Raw genomic sequence first — 15,844 nt, forward strand, 5'->3', positions numbered from 1 at the left:
AAAAAAATTGCTAAATTAAAATTAAATTGAATTTAAACCATAAAAAATATTTTCAGAAATTTTCATATATGTAAAAGCAGAAATTTAATATTGAATACAACAGAACAGTATTCAAACATTTTTTTCTGCTTTTATTTTTCATATTTTTATTTTTATAATTTTTTTGTTGTTGTTTTAATATTGGCAGACGTGTACAACTGGGCAACAGAAATAATATAACTGCATTGAGAAATGCAATTATTCTGCTGCCGCTGGTCATTGCCGGTTTATGTTCAGAAGTACTAAATTCTGTTTCTGTTTACAAGTACTGCATGCTGTTTCTGTTTACAAGTACTGGACACCGTTTCTGTTTCCAATTTGTTTTATAAACACAATTGTCACTTTGCTTGGAATATAAAGCAAGAAATATACATTTTCAAATGTAAACAAATATTTTAATATAATTAAAAAAAAAATATGAAATACATACCTTTTCAATATCATCAAAGTAATAATGCTAAACTTACATAAACAGAAATCGTAAAATTATAAACTTTCTAAACAAAAATCTAACAACAAAACAGCTGTGCGTTAAAATGGTTGAATGTATAATGTTGCATACTTTTAGGCGTCAACTATTTCAGTATGACGTTGATTTTGAATTTCCGGCATTTCTACAACGGAAGCAAAGTAAATGTGTTGCACAGCTTTAGCTAAAATTTTGGCAATTTTTTTTTAGTATAAATAAAAATTTAATTTTTTTCATTTAGTTTGTTTTTGTTTTTCTGCATGTTTGTAATTTATATACTCTTTACTAGAGCGTTTTTTAAAGGTTTCATAATTTCGCAGTAGTTAAAATTTCTGGTTTTACTTTTTTCTGCTTCTGCTCCTCTTTTTAACATAATTTCTATTTTGCTCGCTTTGCTGCGCACTTTATTTTTCACATTACTGTACTAAAGTGTAATTTCAAAATGACTTCAACATTACAGGCATATATTTATATACATACATATGTGTAAATATTTATATGTGTATTTACTTTAGTAATTTTTATTAATTTTTTGCTTTGCTTTGCTTCATTCATACATACACACATTACATACGCAGTTGCCTAAAATGTAAATTTTATTGTAATTTTTATTAATTTTACTGTGTATTTGTATATAGTTTTTGTTTTTTTTTTTCATTTTCTTTAATTAGCGTAAATCCTATGAATGTTAATGTATTTGTTTGTGGTTGTGTGTGTGAATATATATATATGAATGTGTATGCGAAATGTTGTTGTGAAGAATTTTATGTTGTAGGCGTGGTTGTGTGTTGGAGTGTGAAGTTTGTTGCTGCAATGTTTTTGTTGTTGTTGTTTATTTTTTATTATTTTCAGCGTTGCCATATATTTCCATATAATTTAATTTAAATTTACGTTCTTTTCATTGTATATACGTAGTTTTATTTTAATTTAATTCGACATGCTATATTTTTTTCAATTATATTTATATTTAAATATTAATTAATAATAACTATTTTTTACTTTTAAGTTATAAATTTCAATGTAATAATATTGTTATATTTAATATTTATGTTTTTTTTTTTGTTTTTCATTAATTGTAATTAAATTTATTTTATCCAATCCTTTCAATCTGCCTCATCACCACATTCAACTCACTTGTTTTAAGAATTAATTAATATTTAGTATAATAATAATAGTAAAATACTCAACAAATATTTGATTTCAGTTTTATTTTCCACGCTCATTTCTTATTATTATTTATTTTTTTATTATAATTTTTTTGAATAACTGTACGTTTATAACCGTTGCGTGGAATTTTTTTAATGTAAATATTTTTTATTTCTATTTTTTTTTTGATACAACACAAGCGCTTAACTATAACTATTTGTTTTTGCTGCTGTTTATTGTGTTATTTTGCATGAGGGTTGCGCATTGAAATATAAGAAATTTGTTGAAAATAATAATTTGAAAGTAAACATCAAAAAATATAAAAGAAAATAAAATAAAAACAAGTAAAAAAATAAATAAATATAAATATTAATAAAAAATTTAATATACAAAAAAATATATAAAATAAATTTAAAAAAAATAATAATTTAATAAACATGTAGAAACTAGAATAAAAAAATAAAATCAAAAGTACAAAAATAAAAAAAAATATTAAAAAATTAAAAAAAAATATTAAAAAATTAAAACAAAAAATATTAAAAAATTAAAAAAAAAAGATTAAAAAAATAAAAACAAAATAAATATCAATTAAATAAAAAAATATATAAATAAGAAATAAAATAAAATCGAAAGGGTAAAATTAAAAAATAATAATTAAAACAAAAAAATAATTAAAATATATATAAATATAAAAAAAATTATAAATAATAAAATAAAAAAAGATTATTCTACACATGTAAAAATGTATAATAAATAAAATGAAAAATATTGCAAAAATTTTTTGAAAAAAAAAATTATACAGAGTATTTAAAAAAAAATTACTTGAAAAATATAAATGTAAAAAAATAAATTATAATGAATAAAATAAAATAAGATTATTATAAATATGTAAAAAATGTATAATAAATAAAATGAAAAATATTTCCAAAATAATTTTAAAATAAAAGAGTTATACCGAATATTTGTAGTAATAAAAATAGAAGCTTAAAAAAAAATGTAAAGTGCTTTTCATAGAAATTTTTATATAAAAATCCTACAATTATAAATCACAATAATATATAGTTGAACTTCTATAACTCGAAATTCTACATACACAACTCGAATTCTTGAATTGGCAGTAGAAGCCAAACTTCATACAAATTTCCGTACATAACTCGAAATCTCTCTAACTCGAAGTTTTTTTTGTGAATTATGGTGATTCGAATTAGCGAAATTCAAATGTATGCAAAAAAAAAATCAACTCGAAAAATATTTCATACAAATCCTGCGCAATTTAACTCCTCAAAATGCGCAACGCTCAACGCAGCCAACAACGCAAATATCACACCAACAAAAACCACCACCGCCGAACTTAACCATTTAAGGAAAACGAAGAATATTCAGTCAAAAGCAAATAAATATGTAATTCAAAGCAACTTGTTCAGCTAAGAATTCGCTAAAATACAAATACATATACATATGTACATATATACAAAGCGCCTTGTTAAGCTTTTCGTGTGTTTTTTCAGTTTTTTTTTTTCTTGTTTTTCAGCAAATCGACAGGAAGAAAGAAGCACATGTTGTACGCCGCACACACAATGCGCGCTAATACTATGCAACAACTACAATAAAAACAAAAAATGTAGTCCTATACGAAACCGGTTCTTCTTTTGCTACATTAATGTTAAAGAGAAATTGCGCGTCGCTATTAACTGGTTTTGGTTTTTACACAAATTTGTTTGCCTTGCGGCAGGGAAAGAAAATCGCGCGTACAAAAATAAAATTTGCAAAAAAAAAATGCAAAAAAAAATTGCATGGCAACAACAACATATAATACTAAAATCGTTAGCACTAGCACGCACTGCTCCCCACGGTGTAGCGCGTGAGATTTCGCAAATCTTAAACCAAATAACCTATATCTTTCTTTTCCATTCGCTTGTACGCAGCACATCGCACATACAGTTGATTGAAGTTGGTAGCGTTGTATACGTTTTATGCTTCTTGGCATCTCTTGAACATGTTCTTGTTGTTAATGTTGTTGTAGTTGTTGTTGTTGTAGTAATGCTTATGGTTTAGTGTTGTTGTTGTTACGCTTGCATGTTGTTAAAGTTTGTTTTTTGAGATTTTTTGTTAATTTTGTTTTTGTTTTAATTACACATACATATAAGTTTATGTTATTATAGCTTTTATTTTTATTGTATTTTATTTTATTTTTATTTTTCTCTTTTCTGCTACGCTTTCTTTATTACATACATACTTGCATACTTATATAGTTTTTTTAACGTCTGCTTGTTTGTTTGTTTTATTCACTTGTTTATTGTAATAAACTATTATTAGTAGTAATAATAATATAATAATAATATTAATAATAATAATAATAATAATAACTAAAACTATAAATATTCTTGTTTTTTGTTTTTTTATTTTTTACTTTAAATAATAGTTTAGGTTTAGGTTTAGGTTTTGTTTTTGATTTTTGTTTTCAAAATTTCCATCGTTTTTTGTTTTATATCAATATTTTGCTTTATTATAATTGTGTATTTTTAATTTTCATTTTTTTTCACTTATGCATTCCTCCTTTCATTTATTGTGTGTTTCTTTCATAGCGTAAACTCTATATTGTTGTTGAGTTTATGCTGTACTCTCTCTATTCATCAATAGTTAATTGTTAATAATTAATTAATAATAATATAATATAATAATAATAATAATAATAATAAAATGTGGTTTGCGGCCACTAGCTCAGCACCAAACACTGAGACTCGCCGCATACCAAACCACACATCCCCTCTCCTCCTACACACTGGCTATATTAGCCATATTTATCATATCTAGAGCATTCGTTTTTTTTTTCATGCGCTTCGCAACGCTTTCACAAATTCTACATTTTAACTTATAATTAATTGCATTTCTCTTCTCACTTTTTCACGATATTTGCAATTATCGCTTTATACTTTTTTGTTTTTTTCATTTAGTTTTTCTGTTTTTGTTTTTTACGCCGCTCACATTCGCTCGCTTTTCCTATATGTATACATATATATATATATATCTCATTACAATCATCTTATGCTTATGTAGATTTCTATATATTTATTTATATATATATATATATATATATATAATGTTTAATGTAGTATGTGTGTTAATGCTAAATAGAAATAATCCTAAGTTTGCGTGCGCGATTACTAAATGTTTTTTTTTGTTTTTGTTGTTGTTAATATTATTTTGTTACTGCTGCTATTGCTGCTGCTGACGCGTTTTCTATTTATTTTAATTTTAATTTTTATTTTTTATTTTTGTATTTTATGCTTATGCTTGTTTGTTTGTGTGTGTGTGTGTTTTTTATTTTTAATTCTGATTTTTTTCTCTCTATTATCTTCTCTTTCTTCAACGTATTCGCACCGTTTCTCAACAATATACAATTTTTGTTTGGAATTCATGCATTCCATAGCTTCTTAACCTAGTCATTACCGCAAATGCTACTGATAACTGCTATTACGTTTGTTATACTTGAATTTCTATGATTTGATTTCAACTTGCTTCGCTTGTGCACTTCTTCATTATCAATATTATTTAATTATAGTGTCACATCATTTACGCTTGCAAAATTTACTCCATGCTTACAGCGTAGTAGTGTGTCGTAAACGCGTTTACGTAACGTAACTAAGTAGAGGAAAACATTTTTTAACTTTTCGAAATTACGAAAATTGTCAGAGTGAAAATGAAAATCGTACATTTTCGGTGTGAAATATAAACCAACGTAAGTAGTTACATACAAATTAATACCGACAACACACCACCGCCACAACGCGCGCGCCTAAGCTTTAAATCAAGCAAAAATCGAATTTGAACTGTTTAATCATTAGAGTTAATATTACTGTACAATGTGTTTTGCAACTTATTTATAAGAAAAAAAAACAAAAAGGAAACTTAATAAGCTATTTTAAAACAAAAATGCGTACCGTTTGGCATTTCAAAGGCATTTCAAGGCTTTTATATAAACGTTTCTATATAAAATAGCACAACAAAATTGGAAATTAAACGCAAGTAAACATGCATTTTTTTTCAAATAGCATTCAAGCAATCAATGAATCAATATTTTTTTAACGAACCGTCTGCAAGCCAATGTAACGTATTCTTTTACGTAACAAACGTGTATTCACTTTCAATTTGTGTTGTGCGACACCACATAGCGGTAATTTTTCGAAATTACAAAAATTCAACAACACTAAATTCGGTGAGTGCACACAGTTTTGAGTACGAAAATAAAAATTAAATTTAACTAAAAATTAAAAACTCGCCACCAAAACATTTACCGTTTTTAGCGTTGCAAACTTAAGCGCATTTCAAGCGTACCGCACGCACTGCTGCCGATCGATTATTTGCATTTGACCAAATTCAAGTATATTTATCACATTTTCTATTTTCTTAATTTTTTTCGAAATAATTTTGATACCTTTTTTCTTTTTACAACAAGAATTTTTTGCATATTTTCAGTAAGCGTTTACAGCCAGCAACACACTTAGCGCGCATAAACAACGCTTGCCGCCATCGAGCATCATTGATTTCATTTGCATTGTTTTTTTTGTTTTTGTTGTTGTTCGCTTGTATTGTAGCTTTACAAGTCTGGTTTGCGGCAGTGTTGATGCTGATGCTGATGATGCCTGTTGGGCGACATTGACGATTTCAGTTGACGACTAATTGCGCTAATGCTGTTACAGCGTCCGCGTCCGCCATGCTGTGCCACCATGCTACGTCCACTGCCAGCTGCAGCAACACATTGTCGTCGCCGTTTCAAATGCCGCTGTGGCGGCTGTGTGGCCAAGTTGCTGTTGCTATTGTAATGCTCTGTAGCAATTGTTGTTATTGCTGTGTTATTTGCATTTGCTGCTGCTTCGTTTTTACGCTGCGTATACACGCATATTTGCGTATTCTCCAAGACTGTTGGCTCGAGGGATCCATTTAGCTCGCCAGACGTTAACATTTTTATGCTATTATTACTTTGATTGCAATTACTATTGTTGTAATTATTGTGATGGTGATGATTTTGGTTGTTATTGTAGTTACTGTTGTTGTTGTTCTTATTGTTGTTGCTACCATTGTAGTTAAAATGATATTTACGGCTTTTGCTACTACAATAATTGTTGTTGTTGCTGCTATTGTTGTTGTTATTGTTGTTGGTACTACTAATATTGTTGTTGTTGTTGTTGTTGTTGCTATTATTATTGTTATTGTTGTTGTTATTATTATTATTACTCGCGATCAGCATCAGCAATTAGGAATTTGAGTTTCGTTTCGTCTGCAGCTAGGATGAGCTCGACTGATTCAAATTACCGAACATACCCGCCGAAAACGATGTCTGTCCAGCGGAATTCGCTTGTGCCGTGGTCGATTGCTGTTGCTGCTGCTGTTGTTGCTGTTGCTGTTGTTGCTGCTGCTGTTGCTGTTGTTGCGTTAACTGCGATTGACCACGCCCATGCTTAGGTATGGGTGGCTGTATGTACTCATGTCGCGCCAAAGCAAACACATCCATACGATCCTCTTTGCGATAGGCCAAGCAACCGCGTATGAAACTCTGCAGTGAACAAAAAATAAATAAAAAATATTAATAAATGCTAAAATTGTTTAAGGAAGAGGAGAAAAACATGCGCTTGTTGTTGCTGCAAACATACCTTGGCTTCATTGGAGACAGTTGGTTTATTAGAGAATTGTACCTCTGTGGCTTTGAGTATGGTGTTCTCCTCGAGTATGGTGGCTTGCGACTGATTGTGTCCGAAAGGTTTCTTGCCATAGAGACATTGATAGAAAATGACACCAACACTCCAAACATCGACTTTCGATGAGATTTTCGGCGGATTCTTGCCAACAACAAAACATTCAGGCGGCAGATACCTATGGAGAAGAACAATTGTTTTCAAAAATTAATATGATGTATATATGATATATTATTTTTCAAATTTATATAAGTAATGTAACATTATCACCTTTCAACAGCAATATCTAAGTATTGTTTGCGAAAATTTTGTTCACATCTCCCTGCCGAAATGCTCTAACAACTACTGTTAATCACTTCACAAACTAAAAGGGTGTGTCTGTTGCCCCACACATACTCACCAATAGGTTCCCGCGCCTTGCGATGTCAAATCCATGCCATGATCTGGATTGTAATTCTCATCATCCATCACTTTAGACAAACCAAAATCGGTGATTTTAATCTCACCACACACATTGCCCTCAGTCAATAGTATGTTGCCTGGTTTCAGGTCATAGTGTATAACTGGTGGTTTAATCTCATTCAAATATTTCAAAGCCGAAACAACCTGCAATATTGCCAAATACAGAATTAGAAGAGAACACTTGTAACGGTAATTTTAGCATCAACATACCTGCATAATAATCGAACGCGCCTCACGTTCGGGTATAGTTTTATGCTGTTTTAGATAGAAATCTAAATCATGACCATCACAATATTCGAGTACGGTGCAAAACGAATTGGCGTCTATCTCGAACACATCGTAGAGCTTGACCACACGTGGATGGTCCAAAGCCTTGTGTATATTGTATTCTCGCAAGGCGTGTCTAAAATAGAAGAGTGGAAAGTTAATAAAGTTGCAAATTAGTTTTTATTGTGTCTCAAACATACTTGATGTAGTTGGCCTTCTTGTCTTCCTTCCAATCCTTATTTAGTTGATGCACTTTACACGCTACATAACGTTGCTCCTTCAAGTCAAATGCTTTGTGCACTTCGGAAAAGCCACCTTTGCCGAGCAGCATAAGCAACAAATACCGATTATTTAGCACTGGATGGTTGTTGAAGCGCGACTAAAAATGGAGAATATGAAATTTTAATAATATGAATTTGACAAAAATAAATGTTAGAAGAAAGTACATCGTGACCATTAACTCACGAAACAACAAAAATATAGCGGTGTCTTACCTGATCTTCATTCAATATCCGCTTCAGTTCGCGTATATGCAGATTACGCTCACGCTCTAATTTCTCCATCTCCAGCTGCAGATCGGCATCCTCTTTCTTGAGCGCATTCTGCCGCAGCTTCAAGATCTCATCGTACTCGTAGTACTCTTGCGCTGTGTATGCCCCAGAGACAGGGTCGGGTTTAAGGAACGTTGCATCACCGCCACCGCTGTTATCGCCGCGGCCTGTACCACTGCTGCCGCCGCCACCTCTATCGGAGAGACGATCGCCGACACCACTGCTACCGCCCACACCGCTGCCGCCGCCATTGTGCAGCAGTTGCGTTTGGCCGGCCTGTGTGGAATTGGAACGTGAAAGACCGCGACCACTGCCGCCACCAGCACCACCACCGCCAGCAGTCGAGCCGATACCACTGTCACCGCCACCCGTCAAACGATCACAACCCGCAATGTTGGTCGAATCATTCGAATTCGAATTCTGTTGCTGGCTATTGTTGCTATTGGCGTTGCGTTTTCGTCCCGATTCCGCTGGTCGCTTTTTCATCAGCTGCTTCTTTTGACGGTCGATCTCTTCGCGTTCGGCTGATATCTCCTCCTGCCGTCGTGTGAGCTCGTGAAAAGCATAGCCATCGGTCCAATTTTCCTGGAATGTGGCGCCAACGCGCTGCGTCACAAATTGTCCCAGACGCAGACGATTTTGCATGCACTTCTGTCGCGCTTCCTTCTTTTCGATGCTGCTCTTCTCTTTAAGCAATTTCTTCACCACGTCAATGCACTTGGCGATTTGCGACTTGTGCTGGTCGATCAGCTTCTGATGAGCAATTATCTGGCATTTCTGCTCATCGGACAGTCTTGTCATCTCGTCGAGCTTCGACTTGCTCGATTCGATCTCGGTGTCACGCTCCTTTATCTCCAAGAAGGAGAGTTCTGTTTGCGTGCCCTTTGTTATGGTGCTAGCCGGTACCGGTTGCAATGGCGGTTGCATACCACCCATTGCACCCGGTATTATGCCGGCATGCTGCAGTGAATTTAGCTGCACAGCGGCTAGCTGCTGCGAGGTTACGCCACTTGTTAGCGTTTGTTGCGCCGACGTGGCTACCGATGTTGCGGGTATAAGTTGCTGCGGCGCCGGACCCATAGGAGGAGGAGGTGGTCCACCGACACCGACACCAGCACCTAAGCCTCCCATGCTGTTGGCCAACACACCGACTATTGCCGACTGAGGAGGAACCATTGCATTGGAAGTTTGTGGTTGTGCCACACGTTGTTGTTTTGTAGCGTTATTCACCGCCACAGAACTGTGGTAATGGAATTCGGGTGGTGCTTGGGATGTGGGTGTTTGTACACCGCCTGTGTTCAGCTGTTGAGGACTAGGAGGATACATGCCATATGCGCCCGTACTAGTACCACCGCCAGCATTGCCAGTGTTCTGGACCTGTTGTTGCGGCGCTTGTTGCTGTGGTCCACCACCTGCGGAGGGACTCTTTGAACCACCCGTGTGTTGACGCATTGGACTATTTGTGGCACCACTACTCGCTACGCTGTGCTTATTGAAGTATTCATTGATTTTCTTGCTATCCATGCCATGTTGCAATAGTCTTGCATTCTTGCCACCAGCCAAGTTGCAACGATCTGCTGTTGTACCTATATTCAATGATAAATTTGCTTTGTTTAGTGTCTGGCCAGTTCCGATCATATTAGTAGATTTTGATGCCTTGTGGGCGCCAACAATTGTTGCATTTCCAGCATTATTACCTCCATTTCCACCACTTCCAGTGCCACTACCAGCGCCACCACCACCGCCACTATCTTCGGTATGTGGAAATTTCCTTTTACGTTTACGCTCTGTTGGTGTACGTGCAGGCTTATCCAGACGTCCAACCATATTATTGTGTTGCACTTGTTGCTGCTGTTGATTGCTGCTAACGCCTGCGCCACCTCCCATCATACCAGCTACGTCTTGGCCTATACCACTGCTACTCATCATAGCCCCTGGGGCTCCGTTATTGGACAATATACCTATCTGATTGGGAATGCCTGCAGAACCTAACATATCGGCAACATCTTTTTCACTATGTGACGAACCAGTGCTCATATTAGAATCCGGATTACTACTATGCCCACCGCTATGCGTGTGTTGCAGCGCTGCTGACTGCTGTTGCTGCAGCGGTGGCGCAAGTGTACTATGTGTCTGCGGCAACAATTGCTGCTGATGAGGCAACTGTTGGTTATGTGGATGTTGTTGTGGAATTTGTGACTGTTGTTGATGAAGATGATGATGATTAGGTATTGTATGCAACGTTTGCGTTTGTTGTTGCTGCGCTTGTGTCTGCTGTTGCTGCTGTGCTGTATGATGCGTTATATGTTGCTGTTGTAACTGTTGTAATTGCTGTGGTGTTGGCGTAATTTGTTGCTGTTGCGTTAAAATTTGTTGTTGCTGCTGCTGCTGCTGCTGTTGCGGATTATGATGGGCTGTGGTAAAATGGTGCTGCTGCTGTGTCTGATGATGATGGCTTAACGACGAAGTTGTCTGTGGTGCCATCTGCAATTGAGCGCCGGCGGACATCTGCAATGAAGAAAAAATAAAACAGAGGTTAGTAAATTTCAATTGTATACGTAACTGGGCAACTTCTTACGTAAACTAAACATAAACAAATAAAGGAATATTATTAATTTAACACTAAAACTAATTAATTTGTATTTTATAGATTACGAAAGTAAATATATACACTATTTTGAGAGTATTTACGAGACACTCACAATTTGCATACAATGCTGAAGTCATACCCATTATTGTAGACACCATCATTGAATCACGGCAAATATTATTGCTTCTTTAATTATATCAAATGTCACGTCTATTGTTGCTTTTCAGATAACTAGTAATTTACTTCTATTTTACTTTTCAAATAAATTAAAGTTCCAACTTAAAGCGCATGTTAATATTCCAAGTCAAAACCTATGCATATCGATATCAAAATTATAATAATCGATTATCACTGACCGACCGACCGACCGATCAACCAGCAGCTGGCAGCGCATGGAATACAACAACACTAGGCGCAGATATAAATATATGAAAAAAATATATACATATGCATACGACGACGGCGACGTTAGCAACGACGTTCACGCAATAACGAGTCGTACGAAAAATCACAAACTAACGATTTAACGAACAACAAACGAATGAACGAAATTTATAAGCAACGAATAAATTTTTAATCAACGAACGAATGTGCGAGTAAACGAAGGTAAAAAATAGTAAAAATGTCAAAGCAGAGCAGAAACAAAAATGGCTACCGTCGGCAAATACTCGTCAATTTGTCAGCCAGCCAACCAACCAAGTAAATAGCCAACTGCTTCGCACCACTTTTCCCCCACACCAACTAGTTTTTTTGCATCGAAATACACAACTACTACGCAAAACTACTTTTAACTACTAAACTTTCATTTATCAAAACTAATTACATATACACTTTAACTACTTATTCAGTGAAGAAAAAAAAAACGAGCAACACTAATATTTGCAATCTCCTTGTGGGTTCGTATTCTTGTCACCTTTTTTAAATGCCGCATTTTCGTTGTTGCTCTCTTTGCGTTACGTTTTCAATTTTCTTTCACGAATTTTTGTGTGGTTTTTGTGATTTTCACCACGCTTGAGTTTGCTTTTTGGCAAATCCTCGTGAAAATAAAAACAAATTCGGCAATAATCACACTGATTTGTTTCGTTTTAACGGCAAATTATTCGATTGCATTTTTTTCGTATATTTTTTGTAACACTTATTTATTTTAAATTATTTCTTATTTCCAAAAATCAAAATTGAATAGCACCGAGTTACAATTTGCAGACCACAAAAACTTCTTTCTCTGACTTTGAGCGAAAAAAAATTCTTTGCCACTGATTCGTTTTTCTTCACGTCTCGTTTCGTCTCTTTGTCTTAACGAGTGCTGTCGAGTCGCTTCCAAATGCAACGAGTCGTGTCTCTGTCAGTCACTCGATTATTTCTCGTTTTTCACTTCGTCATCGTTGTTGCTGCCAAGTCGTCGTCGTTGTCGTTGTCGTCGTCAGTGTCGTCGTCGTTGTTGACGTCGTCTTCTTGTTCACTATTGCTTTTTGTTGCTACTTCTGCCATCAACGCTCTGCTCGCTGCTCGCTATGTTTCAACGTCGTCGGCAGCCATTGTCGAAAAAACTGAAATAAATATTTTCTCCACATTTCACACACCTCTTTACAAAATCCTATTTATGCTCATCATCCGTATATTTTTCATTCTTATTGTAATTAGCACACGTTTCTTTTATTATTTATTTAAATATATACACGCACACACTGGTAATTTGCACTTGTAAATTAATGCGTTCAAATTTGTTTCATTAAATTATCAAATTAGTTTATTTCATATTGTCACTTTTATTGCAAATTACTTGAATTTACACTCAACGACGTTTTTCATTCACTCCGCACACAACTGACCGATCCAATGATGATAGTGTGTAAAAGTAAGGAAGAAAAATTTCATGCATACCGAGCGCCGCGCTCTGTGCGCTCTCTCGCTCGACAATTTGTCACTGTGTATGTATATGAGAAAATATGCGACGGCGAAAGGTGTTGCCTTTACAAGCACACAATTATGCCCCTTTCAATTCCCACGACACTGCGCCGTTTAGCGCTGGGCCAATCAAATGTATCTATTCCGACACTCGGAAGTGTAATAATTCAGTATTTAATTGTAAACAACGAAATCGCACTTAGAACACATTGCGTGATAAAAATCGCCAACGGGCCGATATTTTGCCCACAAAAGTCAGTGATGTGCACACTTTAACTTTACGTGAGCATTAAGTGCGCTACGGCGCTCTTTGGCTCTTTGCGTACGCTCACGCCAGAACGAGATAAATCTATAACGGAACGCAATTACACAAACACACAATTACACACAAACTCTTGCGTTTAACGTATTGCGCTCATAGAAGAAACCAAAAAAATTTAATTTTGGGAATATAGAAATATATGACAACACGATTTATACTGTCAAAATGTATACCACACAGCATAGTTTACGTTGCGGCTGGGTTGACAGATGAAAAAAATAAATTATTATATATTTCAAAATACAAACATACGTATTTACATACGAGTCCGTTGTGCCTACAGAGCGCGTACGTAACAAACGTGAATAAATAAATCAACCGTGTGTTGTTGTTTGCGTGTGTAGTACTCTCTCTCTCTTGCGCTCTCAAGTTCCGCTATTTGCTTTGTTTGCAAATAATTGCAAAAACAATTCATCTCACAATTTTGCAAACAACATGGGACAGTGGAAGCAACTTGGGAATTAGTTGTAGGCAAGGCAAGCGGCAAGCAGGCAAATGATTTTTAATGAGTTTGAGAAATATTTATTTATTAAGTGGGCAACTCTAGTTTAATCAGCAAATGACAGATGGTCGCTATTCGTGTGCCGAGTGAGTGAGGTGGATGTGCAGATACATATCTCATTGCACAGACATATGTACATACATACGAACACTTAAGTTTTTATATACACTAAATATTTACATATTAATTTCGTTTGAAAGTGAGCAATTTATTTGTGGTGAAGTTGAAAATTGATTTCTTTTTTGACAATTCTAATGGGTTTCACGTTAATTATATGCTTGATTGTGCATATTTTATGTGTGAGCAAAGAGCTTTAAATGCAATTTTTTTGCAAATATTTGCATATAATTAAATGAAATTTAGTTTTTTAATTAGAAAATACGATTTTAATTGTTTTTAGTATAAAAGAAAATATTTTTTGTATTATAAAATTATTTTTAGTGAAATTAATATTTTTAATATAATAAAATTTTTTTTAGTTAAATTATTATTTTTAATATAATAACAATTATTTTAATATTATTTAATATTTTAATATTATTATATTATTTTAATATAACAAATTCTTCTAATAATAAAGAAAAATATTCAACTTCACATTACAACAATGCAAAACTATCAATTATGTTGCAAAAGATATATAAGCAAGCATTCGCACTGCATTGCCAACCAACTCATTGCGAAAACAAATCGGCTCAACCCGATGAGCAAAAACAATGCCACCACATTCGACCCGAAAAAGTGCTGTTGATAACAATTATGCTGTCATCAGTTTACAGCGTACATATGTATGTACATACCTACAAATGTGTATGTATGTATACACCACCACACCATGCCAGATGTAGCGACGACCACCATCTGTCAATTTCATATCGCTATAATCCCAAACGGAACGGCAACACCGCCGTACAAAAATTAAAAACAAAAATAAAAGAAACAGAAACAACATAGACACCAGCAGCCAAAGAGTGCACATCGTAGCAAACAGGCAGCCAGCCAACCGAACACCTTTGAGGCGGCTAGTGGGCTCGCTTATGTGCGCGAATCGGTATATAAAAGAAAAGTACCTATGTACAAGTCAAGCAGCAAAAGCGGCTGCCACATCGCTGCGCAACGCCAGTGATAACACGAATAAACTCATACAACATGCCAAAAGTTACCAGATAGAAAGTATCAAACTTCAGTCGCTATTCTATGTATACAATGTTGTCGAAAAAAACAAATCCCCCAAACTGTGTGGCAACACGATTATTATTGCATACAGCAAGTTGGGTATCAGTTCACATCGGGTTTCGAATTGTAACACACAACAGTTTAACAGTTCATGTCGATGAGTCAAGGTCGAGAGACGTCACGTCACGCAAATTTTCATTTTCATTCCCCGAACACACACCAACACACATACAAAACAAAAATGTATACAAACATATGTATATGTTTAGTTGCGGAGAGAGAATGTGTGAGCGCAAGAAATTTCTCTCTCTCTCTCTCATACAAATTCCAATAGGGTAACCAAACATTTTGCTTGTTATTTATAGCAACACTACATACATGTATGCTTGAACGCACTTGAGTTCTATCTTTTTTTCAGTGTTTTTATGCTGAGTGTGGAATAATAATAATGGTGAGCGAGCGCTCGCTCTGTTGTTTTGTTATTTGTCTGTTATGTTTGATGTTTCTTGCTTTTAACAGTTCAGTGTTTATGTTTTGTTTTTTGTATCGCTTATTTTCGTTTTATCCATTGTTTCATATTTTGATTTTTTTCTATTAACGTTTTTAAATTCAAGTTTATACTTTAAGTGTTATTAGAAATGAGGAATTTTAAAAAATATGAGAAAGAGTTTTAAATATTTAAATATGTACAAAAATATAATAAATTAGCTGAAAATATTGTC

The 15,844-nt window shown here is 34.3% G+C and overlaps 1 protein-coding gene across 10 annotated transcripts in view; it reads right to left on the reverse strand.

Annotated features, from left to right (window-relative positions):
• Positions 1-4,094: 4,094 nt before the first annotated feature.
• Tlk2_0 (serine/threonine-protein kinase tousled-like 2) overlaps positions 4,095-15,844 on the reverse strand; it is a 180,098-nt gene continuing 168,348 nt past the window's right edge. For 5 of the 10 annotated variants that reach the window (XM_054231069.1, XM_054231072.1, XM_054231075.1 and 2 more), the window contains 6 exons: positions 8,571-11,135; positions 8,277-8,455; positions 8,020-8,212; positions 7,748-7,953; positions 7,306-7,525; positions 4,095-7,208 (listed from right to left, as the gene is read on the reverse strand). In XM_054231069.1, the coding sequence (XP_054087044.1) occupies positions 6,939-7,208; positions 7,306-7,525; positions 7,748-7,953; positions 8,020-8,212; positions 8,277-8,455; positions 8,571-11,135 (3,633 nt within the window). In that variant the 3' untranslated portion in view covers positions 4,095-6,938. The other 5 variants (XM_054231076.1, XM_054231073.1, XM_011189347.3 and 2 more) reach the window with 5 other exon arrangements.

This window comes from Zeugodacus cucurbitae, chromosome 5 (genome assembly GCF_028554725.1).
Source record: "Zeugodacus cucurbitae isolate PBARC_wt_2022May chromosome 5, idZeuCucr1.2, whole genome shotgun sequence".
Taxonomy (NCBI): Eukaryota; Metazoa; Arthropoda; class Insecta; order Diptera; family Tephritidae; genus Zeugodacus; species Zeugodacus cucurbitae.